This window comes from Crotalus tigris, unplaced genomic scaffold, assembly GCF_016545835.1.
Source record: "Crotalus tigris isolate CLP2741 ecotype Arizona unplaced genomic scaffold, ASM1654583v1 scf7180000018260.332519, whole genome shotgun sequence".
Lineage (NCBI taxonomy): Eukaryota > Metazoa > Chordata > Lepidosauria > Squamata > Viperidae > Crotalus > Crotalus tigris.
In genome coordinates, this window is record NW_024096910.1 from 57149 (window position 1) to 76783 (window position 19635).

Here is a 19635-nt window from a genome sequence, read left to right on the forward strand (position 1 = left end):
TGCAGAATCATCATTGCTTCACAGCAACGCTGCACTGAAATTCTCTAAGGGGGTAGGACTTTCCAACTTTCAAGGTATAATAACAAACCTCATCATTTATTTAAAAATGGATATGCTGCCCATAACAGTAATTATCTCTAGCAGCTAGCTACTAGCTCAGTGTGTAGATCAGTGCAGTCCAATAAAAATTGAGAACTACAGTATTGCTTTGGGGCAAGGGTCCCCAATCCCTGGTCTGTGGACCAGCACCGGTCTATAGCATGTCAGAAACTGGGCTGTGCAAACAAGTGAAGCCCCATCTGCACGATGTAGGCAGCACATGATACCACTCCCCCGCTGATCTGCAGAAAAAACCACTCTCCACAGAACTGGTCCCTGGTGCCCAAAAGGTTGGAGGCCACTGTTTTAGGGTTTAATCCTGCATAGATATTCAACCTGACATATCCTTAGAGAATAAGCAGGAAAAGCAGGAGTTCCCAACATACCTACACATGCTTCGCAACTTGGAGAGTCTTTGGATTTGAAGATGACAACTACAAGATTGTAATTCTGTCTGGATTTCTAACCAGCTGTTAGCTTTCCACAATCACAGCAACCGAGGAGGGCTACAGGCCTGCTGGCAAAGTGTTCATCTAACTTGGGGGAAATGAAGCATATGGAAACACCTGTCAACATCAGAGCTTGTCTGAAAACCAAAAAGAGAAAGAGCCTGTATAAATCAGCAGTCTGAATTACGTCAATGCTGAAGCAACAGCCCCCTTGGGTCTCCAAACATCAATGAAAAGCCTTTCTGAATTGAAATATGAACAAATTGCTAATGCTCACTCTTTCTCTCCAAAGTCACTACAAAGCAGACCTTTGATTTCCTGCTTTAAGTCAGAAAAGTGAGAGATACAGCAAAGTGAAAAACTAATTCTCACCTCAGGACTCTGAAGCCCTCAAAGCAAACAAAAAACAAAACACCTTTCCTCATACGAGGACAAACAACCTATGATCTTCCAGACAATGCTAAATTGCTATTCTTAATAATTTCACCAGCATGCTAATGAAGAAAAATGCTAACACCTAATAAGGGACAGCATGAAAAAAGAACTCTTGAGGGCATAAAAATCATATTACCTGCCTGATTGTCACAAGCACCCAACCTTTCAGGACTGTAGGTTTTAGTAAGTAGGAGTTCTTACATTTTCCCATTTCTTCTCTAAGTGGTGCTTTGCTTTTGCATGGTTGACAAAATACAAAGACGGAGGCACGATTTGACAGTTTGCACAAGATGCAATTAACTATAAATGTCAAGAAGGCACATTTTTTTCAGCATAGTTCATTTAATGAAAGTAATTAGAAGTTTTAAGCACTGCAAGTGACTATGTCAAAAGTGGCATGAAATGTCATAATATGGTACAAGTGGAAGGAAAGAAATGTGATGTGACGGTAAAATGAAACCAGCCATCTGGAAGAAATTATTTATCCCTGCAAATGACTGATGGAAATGCATGTCCATTCTCTGTCTCAAGATAATTATGACATGCAATGCCATCTTGCATATGACACTTCACAATAAGCCAGGGCCTAGATAAAAAGCATCTGCCAATTACTGAAATCTAGAGTAGTAGATCTAGTTTTGTGTATTGCTTTTAACCACAGCCTGAGATTTGGGATTAAAAATAGCAATAACACTTCAGGTCTGAAGTAAACTACAGTTCAATGTACAATAAAGCTCAAATATCTGTGGATGACACCGCAGAACTGTTGCAAATCACCCTATGTTTGATATAGTATCTGTCACAAGCCATTCTCCCACCCCCCTCCACACACACACACACACACAACCACTACTAACCTGAAATACAGAACAGTGTTCATCTCTTATTCTTTGACTTATTTTACTTGTAGGAAAAAGAGATTAAGGAAAGAAGAAGGAGAACTGAGATATACTGTAGTTGTGCAATCTTCTTTCTCTTTTACCCGTTTGCATTCTTTTTTCCTTATCTGCCACTGACCCCTGTAGTCTCCTTGCAGTTTACAATATAGGGATGAATGATCTGCCAGAATGATTTGCAGAAATACATTTCAATGTGTATAAGCACAATTACAAATCTAAACAGTAAACACCATATAATTTTCTTTTCAATAATACTATTGTCAATATGGAGCTGCAATAATTTTTTGTTTCACCTCTGTATGCATTCCTCACAGAACATTGTTCTTAATTGCTAATTCATATAAATCAAACCATTTTACTAATGGATTCTAAATATTCACTATCTATACATATATAAATGATTATGCCCTTGAGCATTTCAGAAATGTTTTAAAAATATTTTGAGAATCCTCATGTTCAATTATTTACCTCTACATTTTAAGGTGTCGGTATTCTTTGTCTAGATTAGTCATTTGTAAAGTACAGATTTTGTTGAGTCTTCAAAGCCACAGATTAATCTTGAATGTGGAATGGTAACAAAAGCTCATTGTACTCACCCACAATTATTTATTTAAATAATTATAGACTACCTACTGTCTGGAAGACTTCTTGAACAATGAAGTTTCATCTCTCAAAGATTATAAACCCATAAATTATAAATATATTTATTAAGTACTAATTCTATTAAATAAGTAGAATAAAACTGGGTATACATCTGTCTTATAAAATATGTTCTGGAGTAACATATGCATGTAATGTATATTTTTGTCCGTTACCAGTATTTGTATTGAGACCAGTTGCATTGGCTTGTATGTTCTGTGTCAATTTATATTTACCTATCTTATGCAGTAATTAATGTTTGTTTTATAATTGTAGAAAAGGATGCTTAGAAGCATTCAAATTAATGTCTATTTACTTAATCTGTCCTCTGTGGCAATGAATCTGTTGGTACCCAAAAGGGACCTAACAGCCATTTTTGAAAAGGCAAGCCTCTTAACAACAACAAATCAATCTGTAAACCAAGCTGCCCTTACTGTCCAGACCCAAAGGATATTTTAAGCATATTTTTGAACATATTTTCTGAAGCAAATTAATTTATTTTTAAACCATTTAAAATAATGATAGAGAATATTCTTTTAGCTGTAGGAGGGATGGAGGTGGATAAAAATAAGATGTGAATAGTCCTGCTGAATAAAAATGCACCTTTGGCTATCCTTTTGTTTCTCACAAAGGCCAATCTCATGTAAACAAGAGATGGAGACATCTCCCTTTTCCTCTCCACTCCCTGCAAGTGGAATTTGGAATGTATTGCCATAGTCCTTGATACACATGTAATGTAGAATAATGAAAAATCACTAAAATAATGATGTGTCTGCATAATTACTGAAATAATGCTGTGTTAGCAATATGTGACTAACCAAATGCACATTGCACTCGGATACAATGTATGTAGCAGATTCTCCATTGTAAGCCAGTGAGAAACGAACCTAATGTATTACAATGTGTATTCCTTTGTTCCTGAGGAAAGGAAAGTATAAAATTGAAGTCTGAATCCGCCCTCGGGGTTCAGAATTGCTTGTCTCTATTGCTTCTGAACCTGCGCAATAAATCTCTCTGCTAAACCCTCTGGAATTCGTAAAAGTCCTTCAGTTTATTCCACAAGACATGGATGTATCTAACCCCTTTTTAAAGGCAGCCAAGTTAATATCTGTCACCAGAACCTGTACTGAATTCCAAAATCTGTAGGCTGTGTTAAGACATTTTTGCCTTTTGTGTGTTCTAAACTCCCTCCAATCAGTTTTATTGACTGGCCCTTGGCCCTAATGCTTTGAGAGGAAGAAAAAGTGTATTTTTGTCCAGTTCCTCTATGTTAATGCACAGCTTTATACATCTCAGCATTTCCCTTCTAAGAGGGGTATGTCCAAAGGGTGTATGTCAAAAATATCAAGATGGCAACTGTGACCAGGTCATTTTTTTATATGCATTCTAACACACATAAGCAACACTAACATCACAGTCACCATTATGACTTTTGACATTTCCCCTTCCCCACTATTGAAGTCTCTTTTATTCCTAAGATGGACTCCCAAGATTTTAACCTTTTCTCTTTGTTGTCTTCTTGTGCACTTTTTATAGTTTTTTAAAAAAAGATTTTTCAAATGTAGCATCCAGAAATATATAAATATAGATGTATCATAGATTTTGTGACAATATTAAAACGCTATTTTATTTTCAGTCACTTTCTTAATGAACCCTAGCATGGAATTTGCCTCTTTTGCAGTGACTACACACCCAGCTGATATCTTCATTATGCTGTTCATTTTAATTTGAGTATATATTTCCTCATTAAAGACAGCTCAGACTTCATCAGTATGTGTACAACATTAAGAGTATTTTGATTACCTCAATGTAGATCTCTTTAGACTTATTTCAGTTCAATTGCATTTGCCATTTGGCTGATTCCTCAGTTTAAAGACTGATATACATATCACACTTAATAATAATAAGTGATAACTATCACTTTTTATCTCTAATAACTTGAATCATTCAGTATCATACATAAGGGTAGTCAGCTTGCTAATTACCTTTAAGTAAAGGTATAATGTATATATTTATATAACAAATTCACCCTGATATCTCAGACAGGTGGCAGCACTCGACCTTGAATGGGCTTGAAGGCTAAACAGTGTCAGAATTATTTAAAACTAGAACTGAAGAACACCTGGGATTATCAAAGTTGTAGGCTAGATTGGGAAAAATTTTAAAAATTGCAGAAGAATATCAATGTTCCCTCGATGCTAAGAAAACTCCATAATGTCCATGCTCAATTCAAAACACACTTTCGCATTGTCTTTACAAATTTGCAAAATATTATTTTCATTAGCTTAGTTAACTCACAATTAAGTTAATCTCTTCTTCAAATGATAGTTATTTAACTTTTGGATTATTTTACCTTATTCAACTGTACTTGGAGAACATTTCAGCTATTAACAGTTAGTGCCAAGTGTCAGTTAATGAAAAAAGTGAAGCATTAGCTCAGTTCACCTTACTGGTTAAGACAATCTACTACTGATTTTAAATTTTCAAGACTGCCCATTAATATTAAAGTTTTTTTTTTTAAAAAAGTACAAACTAAAAATATAAAGAGAAAAAAGGGGGCAGAAGAAAATCTGTCTTATATTTTATTATCAATAATCACTAGTTTACCATTTAAGTCACTATTCTAACATGAACAATATTAATTACTATTGTAAGATATCACAGAATCTCTGCCATAGTAACACTTCTTGCTACATCTTTTGATTAATAAAGTACTTTATTGACTTTCTCCAAAAAGATAAATCACACTTTTTTCTGACAATATTTCTTGACATATGGAACATCATTTTTCCGCTTTCTTAATATAATTTTCACTGCCCCTATGCTCAATACAATCATAATTCTTGATAATCAAATTTCAAAACTCTAGTATATCATTGAATATTACATAATACCCTTAAAATTTACAGATTTTCCCATAAAACTGATATACGTTAATACACGATCCAAAAAAAGTACATGTTCACATGCCCTTATCATATCCATCATAATACTCTTATTTTTACACCTCCAGCATAGAACTGATAACCATCCTTTCAAATACATTTTTTGGGGAACCCAATATATCCTAAATACAATTTTTGATGAATAAATCTTAATCTCAAATCTGTTACCATTTTAATATTTTTAGCAGCACCAATTTTACAATTCTGGGAGGGAACAACAATGCAAGGATGCACAAATAATATAATAAATCAGCAAAAAACCCCAAAAATTTGGAGGAGGACCTTGCACCAATCTGCTAGAATGGAAAGCTCATTGAAAAAGGTTTCCCAATCTTTCTAAAAGGCAGGTACCTTTTGGGATTGATTGATTGATTTAATCTTTTGATCTGTTGCAAGCTGCCCACTGAGTTTTTCTGGAAAATGGTTACTTTTTATAGACAATTTTTTTAGATTAAAAAGTGAATTTTAACAACTTGGCTTCTTAAATTCTTATGTAATGAAACAGGTGCACCTGGTAGTTCGTTATTTTTTATTTTAATACAAGTAGTCTCAATTTATGACAATTGAGCCCAAAATTTCTGTTGCTGAAACAATTAAGTGAATTTTGCCTCATTTTATGACTTTTCTTGCCACAGTTGTTCAGTGAATCACTGCAGTTGATAAGTGTTTTGTTAAATGAATCTGGCTTCCTCATTGACTTTGCTTGTCAAGTCGCAAAAGGTGATATGACTTTGGAACACTGCAGCTGTCAAATATGCTACAACAGTAAGTGTGAAAAACAGTCAAGTCACTTTGACTGTTGTAACTTTTAATGGTCACTAAATGTTGTATGTCAAGGACTACCTGTATTAATGTTATTGTTTCTATTATTTGAAAGAGATCCATTTGGGGGGTTTTCTATTGCAAATGTCAAAATATTAATTGTGAGGAACAGCAGCATTTACCGATCTGCCTCAGGCAGCCAAATATAACACACCCAGTTCTTCTTTAAATCTGTACATGATATATATGCCATTTGAGCTCAGCTGCTGATATTTTGCGAGTCAGATGGATCTCAGCTTACTCCAACAGAAGTATTTTGAAATTAGAATTATAGCCAAGGTTAACTCAGAGCAACCCAAAACCCACTTTTATTGGAAGGGTATTTTTTTTAAATAAAAGTTGAAACATAAAAGTATGGGAAGTCTTGGGAATATTAACCTATAACGCCTCTAGGCTTGTATACTCATTCCTGAACACCTGTATCATAAAATAAAGGTATTGATCCTTCAGGTGGCACAATATTCCTTAAATTCATAGAGCTGGGAATGGGTACCAACATGCAACTCTTGCATACTAAGAATATTTCCATTAAGTTCCCTTATCGAATGAAAAGACAATCCAAGTTTCTTAGAATACGAATGCCCTGTATTTTTCGAACCCAATGAAACATGCGCATTTGTGCAGCCTCAGACCGACGATTGGGAGGGCGGCAAATATTACCGGTATGGAGTCAATTGGATTGTCACGAGAAGACAGCGTAGTCTCTTCTATTTTATAGCTCTATGCTCTTTCACTCAGTTAACACCCGGTCTGGCTTTAAATTTGAACAAGTTTTCCAAAGTACGGAGGTTATCACAGAGATATTATGGTTTAGACTAGAGCGCCCAAAAATGCCGACTTTTCTTTTTTTTTTCTCCTCCTTTTGACCGGAAGTTAAATATACTAATATATTAGCCCCAGTCCGGTAGATTTCTTCATGGATATAGATTGTGGAATACCGGAAGTGACTGAACGGATGGCCTTTTCTAAGCAGGTTTAAAGCGGAAACGGAAGGAGTCAGGCGGAGGAAGTAGCACGCTGAGAAGAAGAAGAAGAGAGATAGACAAGTTGTTTGGCTCGGCGGTTATTCCGTCTTTTTTTTTTTAGGGGAGAAAAGGCTCTCCTGTCCTCTCTATCGTCCCGGGATTCTTAAGGTGAGGGGATCGCGAGCTCCTTGAGCCGAATGCAGCTCCCGTGGGATAGAACGTGAATCTCGCGCGGGTGAAAATGAGGGTCCCCCGTGTGCTCCTTTCCAGGCGAAGATCTCCGTGGGGCAGCCACATCCCAGTGTAATGCCGAGAGGAAAATTTGGAAGAAATTAAGACAGGTTTACTCTGTATCCTCGTTGCACAGGCAAATTGGCAACGCAATGCTGTACAGTGGAGTAGTGCTCCTTTTACTAAGGTGCTTTGCCGAAAGCCACTTCATGAGATTAACTTCTTTTTATGGCTTTGGCAATGGCAATGAAGCAGTCCCAAAAGACATTTTAATTTTGTTGCTTGATCATAACCGTAATGCTTTGATTCAGCGTTTTTGCTGATCAGAATTTTTAGAATGTGAAATTTTAGAACAGAACACAATCAGGCTGTGACCAAGAATTGCTTTTGTTATTCTCTGAAATTTCAATAAGTGTCTTCCATATACATCCTTAGGGTGGTGTCCCACTCCTGTCCCCAAAAGTGTGTAACTATAATAATCAATGTTTGCTTTTTTTGAATTAGAAGATTCTGAAGAGTCATTGTGGATTAGTGGATGTAGTCTTAATGTATGATGCTTTTAGTTTGTTGGAGAAACTTGGATACATGAATGTGCTATATCTTTATTTTTCAGGTCAGCTTATTGGAAGATGGATATTCGACCGAACCATACACTTTATATCAATAATGTGAATGATAAAATTAAAAAAGACGGTATGACAATAAGTGAGCCTTAAGTGTATCCTAATGAATTGAATTAGGACATGTGCAATTCTCATTCCTTTCTTTCTCAACCTTGAATTGGTCTTTAGCAGACTGTAATTTGCTCTTTTGAGAAGAAAATTTCTCTGGTCAGAAATCTACAGTTACTTTAACTTAGAGCACAATTGGACTTCCATTATTAGGTTGTGATGCTTTTCTCTGAGAATGTTTGGAAGAAAAACATATCGTATTGCAGAGGTCTAATATATCAGTACCCACCTAGATGTTTATGAGAGATATAAAAATGCTATAGAATCCTCTTGTCTGTATCACAACAGTTGGTATCCAGAAACTTGTTTCTGTTGTCTGAAGAAAATGCAGAGTAATCAAGCTAATAGTATTTGATACATTTATGTTTCCAGAACATATGTATAAATAAGATTGAGGGATTCCATTAATCTATTCCCTACTTTAAACCATGGTCACCTGTATCTTAGAAACAAAGGTAGGCACATTGTGAGTTGCTTTTACTGAGTCAGGTAATCACTGTTTCTGGCCCAGAATTGTAAGGATTAATTGATAGGATTTCTCCTATCAGATAATTTTTTGAGTTCTGTATAAAGATTTCATTTAGAAATAGAAATTTCTACATTCAAATCATATACTCACTATAATAACAGTTAATATGCTAATCTACCAATTGTAAAGTTCTGAATATTCTTTTAATTAGATAGCTGCAAATAATACAACTTCCTTTCCTTTTTTTTCCAACAGAACTCAAAAGATCCTTATATGCACTATTTTCCCAATTTGGTCATGTGGTGGATATTGTGGCTTTAAAAACAATGAAGATGAGAGGACAAGCCTTTATTATATTTAAAGAGCTTGGATCAGCCACCAATGCTCTGAGGCAGTTACAAGGTTTCCCATTCTATGGCAAACCAATGGTAAGTTGTTAATTTTTTATCATGAAACATAACAGTATGGTCATGTAGACAGTATCTTATAAACTTCAGATTTTTCATTACATTCTTAAACTAACTTTATGAATTAACTCACAATATGACAAGAAAGCCCTTTATTTATATCCTGCCAGATCTACTACAGATGGAAAGAGATATTTTAATTTTCTTTTCAGTGTTTAATACCAATGCTCAGAGTAGAATATTACTAAACTCCTATATATCCACTTATTTGGAGTAATGAAACCAATTTCTAAGCTGAACTTATAGAAGTGACTGCATATCAATTCATTTTCTTAAATAACATTTTGAATATAAATTATTTTATCTATGATGCATTTTTGGTATAATCAATAGAATTTTACAAAAAAATATAATTCTAATAGCTTAGAATCCATACAGAGAACTTCCATTTTGGAAGGATTAGAAACAAGTGGAACTGCATTTATGATCTGATTATGGAGAGGTATCCATGAATATCAGTTTCAATATAAATGTATAAGTAGAGTCATTTATGTCATTTATTTGGTGAAATTATATAAATAATGTACATCACTCTGGAAATTTAGTCTGCTATTCCTTTTATTGAGGTCCACAAAATTAAGATTTCACTGTATGTAAAAAATGAATTTATTCATTCCAAAGTGAACAATCTTAAACATCTGAAAATATGAAAGAATTAAGTACATTTCCTTTGATGAATATTCATCCAAGAATTTTATTTTCTGTTACTATTTTAATGGTTTTGAGACTATACATAATGTAATAACATTATGACTTCTGAGAGAAGTAGAATGTGGGTGAAAGAAGGCTTTTGGGAAACAGCCAATTATCTCCTTTTATTGACATTCCCTAAATTAAAAAAATGCTTTCTTCTAGGCAAGCATTGTATTTTGTTCCTGACATTACCACAGAAAAATATCCTAAAATCCCATTTGAAAAATGGGAAATGTTTGCTATGTGAAAGTTGTTGAAACAGTCCAACATTGTATCAGCTTTAGGAATGTTCATATGCCTGTATTCTACCTCTTTTATATTGGCACCCTGGATAGTCCAACAATAAATATACGTTCATCCTTTTTTCAGACTGTAAATCATTTATAATTATACTATAGTTAAATACTATGGAGCAGCCGTGAAAAGCAGGTATCAATTACTGAAAGGTCATCCACAGTTATAAGCATACGTTTTGTATCAACTATCTCAATTGCCTATATTAGTTTGCTTTTTTAAAAGTTATTTTCAGTAGTACTTTTTATCTCTGACATTTGGCTGTAATAAAGATTCATTCATTTTACCCATTCACTGTTGGAATAATGTTACAATTTTTGATAGTAAATTGCCCAAAATACATCAGTAAACGTAGCCCAGGTGCAAAGGATTCTATTCATCACTAGATCTCAGTCTAGGATATATTTTAAACATTTCAGAGAGTTAAATAGGATATCTTGTGCACTTGAATTCATATTGATTTCTTTTAGATTGCTCTTGAGCTTACTGCTAAATATTTCATGAAATTTTGTTTTGTGAAAATAGCGTATTCAGTATGCAAAAACAGACTCTGAAGTAATTTCTAAAATGCGTGGTACATTTGCTGATAAAGAGAAGAGAAAAGAGAAAAAGAAGACCAAGTCCTTAGAACAAGCTGCAAATGCCAACAAAAAGCCAAATCAAGTAAGATACATTTTTAGCATATCTCTCATTAGACTTAAGCAATACAAATAAGTTATGAAGCTCTATATATTCATTAGAACGTTCTTGACATCTTGCTAGTTCTATGTGAATGGAATGAAAGGAATATGTTTCCCTTGGAGTGCTTCCAAATGAATAATAGAAGAGGCTATTTAAGCTGTTGAGTCTTATCTCTTGTTCACTGCCTAGATCTGTATACATGTAGTCCTTGGGTTATGACAGCAATTGGGATCAAAATTTCTGTCACTAAGCAATGTGGGAGTAAAGTACAAGGTCACAGGATCACATAGTTTAGCAATGGCAATCCTGGGAGTCCCAGTTGCGCGCACACGGATCATTAAGTGAGGACCTCACATGAGTGCAGTGTGATAAGAGATGGGAACCCCAGGCAAGCAGGCCAGTAAATAAGAGCTAGGGTGGAGGGCAGATGCTGTGGGTGAGTGCTAGGGATTGTGGGCAGGTGGGTGCCACTGCTGGGAAAGGAAAGGGCCAGGGTTGTGACTCCAGTGCATTGCGTGCCACTACCAACTGAGGGAATCCTCTCCGTAGCAGTGAGGTGAGGACATTTTCAAGGCCTTCCCTGTGTGTGGCCAAATGCCTGATGGTGGTTCTTGGCAGCTACTTGACTGACAGCTTTCCATGCCAGAGGGGAAGGGAGAGGCACCTGCCCAGCATGGCCAATAGAGCACCTGTATAAAAGGGCTTCAGGCAAGCCCTGCTTGCCTGAAGGAAGGCAGTTGAAGCCATGAAAAGTCAGTTGGAGATAGGCAAGAGAAAGAGAGTCTCCAAGTGCCTGAATGCTAATACCTGGTGTTGATTATTGGCAGCTACTTGGCTGAGGGCTTTATATGCCAGAGGGGGGAGGCAAGGGCACTGCCTTGCATGGCCAATAGAGCACCTGTTTATTAGGGCTTCAGGCAAACAGAACGGATGGAAGTCAGTTGAAAAAGACACCAAAGGTCAGTTGGAGACAGTAAGAGAGAGGGGTCTCCAAGTGCCTGAATGTCATCACATGACTTTGGGGATATTGCCACAGCCAAGGACTAGTCTTCGAGGGCTGGTGATAAATCCATTTTATAGTGCTGTTGTAACTTTGAACAGTTGCTAAATAAATGGACGTAACCTAAGGACTACATACAAAAACATCCCCCCACAGGTAGCTTGTCTAATCTCTTTTAATCTTGGATAGCAACCTTGGCATCCTATCCCTAATGCTATTTAAAAAATACTGCTCAGTTACTTTTTTTAATCTTACAGAAAAGACAGAAGAAACAGTAGGAAAATACAAAAAGTTTCCAAGCAGACAATTACTCTCCTGTCTCCTTATAGCTCACTTAAAATCTGTGAATAATTTAGAAAGACTGCAGGAAAAAAACCCTTGTATGACAGCAGTGAAATTCCTAAGTGAGATTCCTGTTCCCATAAACTTAGTATGTGCTTTGTAAAATTGTTATGGCAGAAAAGCTCCTTAGATGCATCCACTAGGCATGGAAGGCTCTAGGATTTTTGTCAATTCTTAAATTACGTTCCAATGTTTTTCCCTTAAATCGTACTGTCTACTGGCCCTCTTAACTTTCTTTTTTGAAACTGAGCCAGCTGTTCTGTATCTGTGTCTAAGGTTTATTCTTATAATATAATTGTGTGGTTAAAAAGAATATAGATTTTTAAACACAATTTTTATTTTGCAATAGGGAGCAAATCAAAATTCAACAAATGCCCAAGGAAATGCTTCACAGAATCAACAGGTAAATCTTACTGCTTTGGTTCAACTAAACATCCCATCATTGCATTTGACTTTTTAGAATAACATTGTGTAAACAAGTTGATGTATTTCTTGTGAATACATTTGTGGCCAATTGTTTGCTTCAAACTTTAATAATATAATAAGGACAGGAAAAATCAGATTCTTATATTCGGATTTATTGTTTTAAGAATTTTTTTTAATAATGAAAGCTAACTTACTGCAAGATTCAAAAATAATTTTTATTTCCCAAGGTTGAATCTAGTCTTTATACTCTCTAGGTTTTTATTAAAAAAAATAAAAATATTGATTTCTATCTTATATGGTATTGGAATGATGCCTGTTTCCTAGGAAAAGATGATTGTAGACGAAAGAAAACAATCTTTCATCTATCAGTTAATCTTCTGATAGATATATTTTAGGTAATAGGCTATGGTATTTTTGTGGCTAACTCTGAACTCAATTCTCCTAATTCCAAATGTGTTGACTGGCTTCCAAATCTAGGCTTTTCAATAAACTCAATAACATACATTCAGTTAATTCAGTGAAACTTTATTGGCTCTTCAATAAAAAGGTCTTTTTTCAGATAATTCTAGACCTCCTTAAGTTTGAAACTTATGAAATATAGAAACTGCTTATATTTTTCCCACTTCTGTCCTTTATTATATCACTTTTTCTTCACCACTTCTGTTACTACAGGTGCCTGATAATCCACCGAACCATATACTTTTCCTCAACAATCTACCAGAAGAGACAAATGAAATGATGTTATCAATGTTATTTAATCAGTAAGTGCATATTTTTGTCCTTTTCCAAAGGTATCAGCTGTAACATTGCATGCAATTACTTCAAAATGTAGCTCACTGAAGTCAGTTTAATAAATTACATGAGATTGGTTGTCAACAATTTTACATAGACTAAAGTTGTGAATACACAGGGCTGAGATCGTTTAGTTTTTACTGACCTTTTCTTATTTGTAGTAGTTTCCTGGTGATGTTGTTCAAGAATGATGTATGAACAATGCAATAAGCTGGGCTTCCTGGTTTAAACTGAAAGGTTTATGAATACTACATTAATTGCACATGATTTTATACAGCTGTATGACTAAACAGTAAATCTATGTGCATGTTTAAATTCAGATAAAGGATATGTACCTAGTAGGTATCTTGATTCAGCCTACCCCAGTTTTGTTTTGGATGTTAATGTCTGTAATTCTTAGCCAGTGCAGTTAGAAATGAAGCGCCATGCTCCATAGGAAAGACAACTCTATTCCTTTCAAACTGTCACTCACAACTATTTGAAGAATGAAAATTCATTGCATTGTGAGTCCTGATTTAAGGATAGGCATCCCAGCTTTTGTTCAAATTGAATGAATCCATATTTCTGACACTAATGTTCAACAATATGCTAATAGAGATTCCTGTCTTAATGTTACAGATGTGCTTTAATTCATTTGTCTTTTTGATTCAAAGTGTTGATTCTGTTTGAAAAGGACTTTGACTCAAAATATTGAAACTTTTAGACTATTTTGAATGGTCTGCTCAATCCAATTTTGGAATTGGTTTGGAATCTGCATATGCCGGAGCAGTTGGGAGTGAGGCAGTAGACAAGTTTAATAATACATAACAACTGAGTTGATTTGGCAAGCAATTCAGTTCAGATATTCCATCACATTCAGCTGAAATTCTCTCACAGCCATATTAACTTCACCCATTTTCTTCATTTTTTTCAACTGCCTCCTCCCTCTAATTGTTGCTAATTCTATTTCACTGTAATTGAAGATGACTTTTTATTTCGATGATTATTTAATGGCAAATTTATTATAGAATATGGAAGTGTTTGAAGAGTACTGTATGTAGAACAAATTGCAGATTTGTTGAAGGCTGCATAAATTTTTTGCATAATTCAGTAGAACCTTGAGTTTACTGTCTCTTGTATAAAGGTTTATTGAACGTAGTTCATTACATTAATTATGAACTTTATCATTACAAACTTTTCTGAATTTGAACTTTTTGTATGTCAATTACACCTTTTTCATTGGTTGGAAAAGGTATTAACTGCTTTTCCTTTTTCTTCTTTGGCTTGCCCAGATCAGTGGTGTTCATTTATTTTTTAATCATTAACTTCAATTTTAAGTTATCATTTGTTTTTGTTTTTTTATTGAAAATTTTTTAATATTTTACAAAAACAAAACAACCCTTCCCCAAACCTCCCCAACCCTCCCATTCCCTCCCCCGACCTTCCCAGAGCTGAATATAGGCTTAGTTGAAATTTCTTCAAAAAATCTTAAAAAAGATATAAACCATGAATATATCTAAATACATTAATTGAACAAATTAGAAAATAATTAACAATAATATATATATAAAAAACATAAATACCAAAAGAAAAATGCTTAAAAGGAAAAAGAATAAAGAAGAAGAAAAAAGAAAAAGATAAAAGAAAATAAAATAAAAATAAAAAATAAAAATAAAAAAGAATAAAGTCTATAAAATATTTTAAATTTTAAATATAAGTTATTGAAAAACTAAATAATATTTTTTTATATCCAACTTATATTGTATAAAATCTATCCATTTTTTCCATACCGCAAAATACTTCTCTTGCGATTGATCCTTCAAAAAAGCCGAAATCTTTGCCATTTCCGCCAAATAAGAAACTTTAAAAAACCACTCTTGCAAAGTAGGCAAAGATTCCTTCTTCCAACATTGCCCTACTAACAACCTTGCGGCTGTAATTAAATTTAACATCAATGTGGTCTCTTTAGTATCACAATCAGTAACAATACCTAACAAAAACAATTGTGGGGTAAATTTTACCCTCCTTCTAAAAATTCTTTGAATATTCCACCATATCTTAATCCAAAAAGCTTTTATATTTTTACACGACCACCAGATATGATAGTAAGTAGCATCCAAACATCCACATCTCCAACATTTAGGCTGTAAGTCAGGATACATGCGAGACATTTTTTGTGGATCAAGGTGCCATCTATAAAACATTTTGTAAAAATTCTCCCTTAAGTTTTGGGCTTGTGTAAATTTAACATTCCTCACCCAAATAATTTCCCAGGTATCTAGTAGAACTGGTTCACCAAAATTTTGTGCCCATTTAATCATACATTCTTTGACTAATTCTACTTCTGAATCCAATTCTACTAACACCCCATAAATTCTCTTAATGTGAGTTCGTCTTTGATCTTTTATTTGCTTTAACAAGTTTTCATCTTCTCTAAGCAAACCCACATTACGATCTATCTTCCACCTATCCACTATTTGTCTATACTGGAACCACGAGTAAATAATATTTTCTTGTGTTAAATCTTCCAAAGATTTTAACTGCCAATTTTTACCATCCCATCTAAGTAATTGTGCGTAAGAAACACTATCCATCTTAACTCCTCTCCTTATCCCTTCTATCGCATGCCGTGGTATAGCCCATAATGGAATTTTAAAATCACTTCTATAATATTTCCTCCAAACCCAAAGTAAAGAAATCCTTATAATATGAGATTTAAAAACCCTATCGACCTTTTTATTAAAAATTAAATAGGCATGCCATCCAAAAAGTAAATCCCAACCCTCCAAGAGGAGTATTTCTACATTTGTTAAATTAACCCAATCACTTATTAATGTTAAAACCACAGCCTCATAATACAATTTCAAATTCGGTACCTTGAGTCCACCTCTCTCGCGAATATCTTGTATAATTTTAAGTTTTACTCTTGGTTTTTTCCCTGCCCAGATAAATTTATTAATACCTTTCTGCCATTCATCTAAATTAACCTCATTCTTTAAAATAGGTATCATTTGAAATAAAAAAAGAAACTTTGGCAAAACATTCATTTTAATCGCCGCAATTCTTCCCAAAAGAGATAATTGCAACTTCTCCCAATTTTTCAAATCTCTTTGTATATTGACCCACAGCCTTTCATAATTATTTTTATACAATTTTGCATTAGAAACAGATAAAATAACCCCCAAGTATTTCACCTTGTTAACAACCTCAAAATCTGTCAGGTTAACCAAAATCTGCTTATCCAAATTAGTCATATTTTTGGGCAATATTTTAGTCTTATTATTAATTTTAAAACCCGAAACCCATCCATATTGATGTATCAATTGTAGTAGCTCTATTACAGAATAAATAGGTTGGGATAAGGTAACCACCAAGTCATCCGCGAAGGCCCTTAATTTATATTCTTTTTTATTAACTTCTATTCCTTTTATTTGCTGTGATTCTCGAATTTTAATCAGCAATATTTCCAAAGTTAAAACAGACAGCAACGGTGACAGTGGACAACCCTGTCTAGTCCCCTTCTCTATTGTAAACACCTCTGACAAACCCCCATTAACTATAAGTTGTGCCGTTTGTTTTTGGTAAATAACACCAAGAGCTTGTAAAATTTTTCTCCAAAATTCATTTTCTCAATTAGTCTTAACATAAATTGCCAATTCAATTGGTCAAAAGCTTTTTCAGCATCTAAAAATATCAATCCTGCAGAAACTTGATTATTTTTATCTAAATATTCTAATAAATTAATAATTTGTCTGACATTATTCTTCATATACCTTCCAGTTATAAAACCCGTTTGGTCTGTATGTATAACATGATGCAAAACCCTCATAAGCCTATTAGCTAAAATTTTTGCAAAAATCTTATAATCTACATTTAGGAGAGATATAGGTCTATAATTCTTTGGTAAAGTAAGGTCTTGATCTTCTTTTGGAATTAGAGATATAAAGGCTCTACCCCATGACAAAGGGATCTCTAAACCCTATAATATGTTATTAAAGAGCTCACTTAAAGGTTGAATCATCTCCTGTACCAAAATTTTATAATAAATAGATGTCAAGCCATCCGTACCCGGTGCTTTACCTAATTTTAATTCTTTGATCACCGTCTCAATTTCCTCACTAGTAATCAAACCATTAATTTCTTGTTTCTGATTTTCTGTTAATTTAGGGAAGTTGGCTTCATTTAGATAATTATCTATATCTAAAACCTGTACTTTAGTACTCTTATATAATTTTTGATAATAATCTAAAAAAGATTTCTTAATCAACTCCTTCTGGTATACCAGTTTACCATTATAATTTATTTTATCTATAATTCTCTGTCTCTGTTTCTTTCTCAGTTGATAAGCCAACCACCTCCCTGGTTTATTAGCATTACAAAATGTATTTTGTTTCATATACAATAAATTAGTTGCAGTTTGATCAGCCATCAACATATTAAATTGTGATTTAAGCAGTTTTATAGATTCTTTAACCTTCTCATCTGTAGGATTGAAAATCAAAGTTTTTTCTTTTAATTTAATCTCATCTTCCAATTCCTTACGTTTCTGAATCTGCTTCTGTCTATGAACATTATTCATTTGTATCAAAATCCCTCGCATGAAGGCCTTGCCTGCATCCCAGACCATTGACATTGAAGTTCCCTTATGCATATTTAAAACAAAATAATCCTTTAAATGCTCCTTTAATTTTTGAACATTCTTTTCTTGTCTAAATAAATTTTCATTCATCCTCCACGATCTCCTCTCCTCTTTTTCATCGACCAATTCCATCCAAACTGGACTATGATCCGTCAATGTCCTAGGAAAAATTTTAACATTCTTTACCCTAAAATATGTCAGTTGTAATCAGGAAAAAGTCAATTCTTGAAAAAGATTGATGTCTATCTGAAAAGAAAGTGAAATCTCTCTCCTCCTGATTGTGTTCACGCCAATAATCTCGCAGCTCCCAGTCCTCTTTCAGATCAAAAAAAGCTTTAGATAATTTAGCCTGTTTAAAAGAAATAGAAGATCCTTTTTTGTCTCTTTGTGTATCTAAAACACCATTCCAGTCTCCCATTAGTATAACAGATCTGTAATCCAACAAGGTTAATTTTTGGTGTAACAATCTATAAAATTGTTCCTGTTGTTGATTTGGTGCGTACAGTCTCACTATAAGTAAAGTTATCATTTGTTAAGAGAGTAAGTCTAACTCGACTGGCAATGCTGAAGAATATAAACTTAAATAATTTAAATATTTTTCTCTAGGTTCCCTGGTTTTAAAGAAGTGCGCCTAGTTCCTGGCAGACATGATATTTCATTTGTGGAATTTGAAAATGAAGGACAAGCTGGAGCTGCTCGGGACGCCCTCCAAGGATTTAAAATTACCCCATCACATGCAATGAAAATTACGTATGCTAAAAAGTGATGGCAATGAACTCAATTTTTTTCAAAGAACTTGTTTACTGCTTTTTTTTCATATGAACTGGGTTTTTTTAGGGTGGGAGAAAATAAGTTAAAGGATGGTTCCTTAATTTTAAGGAAACTATGCTATATAAAACTCTTGGGGTTTCATCTAGTCGGCACGTTCGCATTTCCAAACATGTTCAAGGAATGCTAACATTTCTGCTGACCACTGTTAATTTTTGTTGCTGTACATAAATTGGTTTAAATACTGTGATCTTCAGATCCTTACAAGTTGATTGATTAGAAATAAAACTGTTTCTTAAGAGTTCATCTTTGATTGCTCTTTCATGTGATCAAAATGATTAAAATTAGCAAATTACCAGTCTAGAAATTGGGTATCTTTGAAAGTTTTAATCTGAAGTTGTTGTTTACATTTCATCAGTTATGATTAGCATCTCCAAAGGTCCAAATTCTGACACAGGAGTTTATAAGGAATGAGTTTAACCCTGATAATATTTTCCTGCAAGGAAATGGGGGAGAGGAGAGCCGTGCTCACCCTTGCAATAACTGCTGGGGAAATAAAAAGAACGAAGAAAGAGGGTGCCCTTGTTTCCTTTTGTATTGATCTCTGCCTCCTACTGACTTCACCTCTATTTATTGCTAGAATATGGCCTCTCTGGAAATATTGCTCCTAAGCAAATGCAGTCTTTGATGAGAAAAAGTTTTCCACCCACTCCTGCCTCCAAATTTTCATTAGGAGTTAATAAGGCACAGTGGGATTGTACTTGTTCGTCATATTGACATCTATACATATGGATGGGGGGCATACTTTTGTAGAATTGAAAAAACTTGCCTTGTATCTAAAATTGTTCTAAAAGGCTTTGCTTTAGAGAC

General features: G+C 34.3%; 1 protein-coding gene across 2 annotated transcripts; it reads left to right on the top strand.

Annotated features, from left to right (window-relative positions):
• The first annotated feature begins 7265 nt into the window (after window positions 1–7265).
• On the top strand, window positions 7266–19071 carry SNRPB2 (small nuclear ribonucleoprotein polypeptide B2). Of its 2 annotated transcripts, none has more exons than XM_039349344.1 (7): window positions 7266–7421; window positions 8098–8177; window positions 8940–9112; window positions 10664–10801; window positions 12511–12564; window positions 13260–13348; window positions 18604–19071. In XM_039349344.1, exons 2-7 carry the CDS (start codon window positions 8114–8116, stop codon window positions 18761–18763), a joined length of 678 nt encoding a protein of 225 aa, XP_039205278.1. In that variant the 5' UTR covers window positions 7266–7421; window positions 8098–8113; the 3' UTR covers window positions 18764–19071. The 2 variants fall into 2 exon arrangements, with proteins under 2 accessions (XP_039205278.1, XP_039205279.1); XM_039349345.1 differs by lacking the exon at window positions 7266–7421 and adding an exon at window positions 7516–7594.
• The last annotated feature ends 564 nt before the right edge of the window (window positions 19072–19635 follow it).

Excerpts from the sequence above, each read along its gene's own strand:
- SNRPB2 (XM_039349344.1), top strand. The coding sequence starts at position 8,114 with ATGGATATTCGACCGAACCATACACTTTATATCAATAATGTGAATGAT. Across the intron at positions 8,178-8,939 it reads TGATAAAATTAAAAAAGACG|AACTCAAAAGATCCTTATAT; the intron begins GTATGACAATAA and ends TTTTTCCAACAG. Across the intron at positions 13,349-18,603 it reads TTATCAATGTTATTTAATCA|GTTCCCTGGTTTTAAAGAAG; the intron begins GTAAGTGCATAT and ends ATTTTTCTCTAG.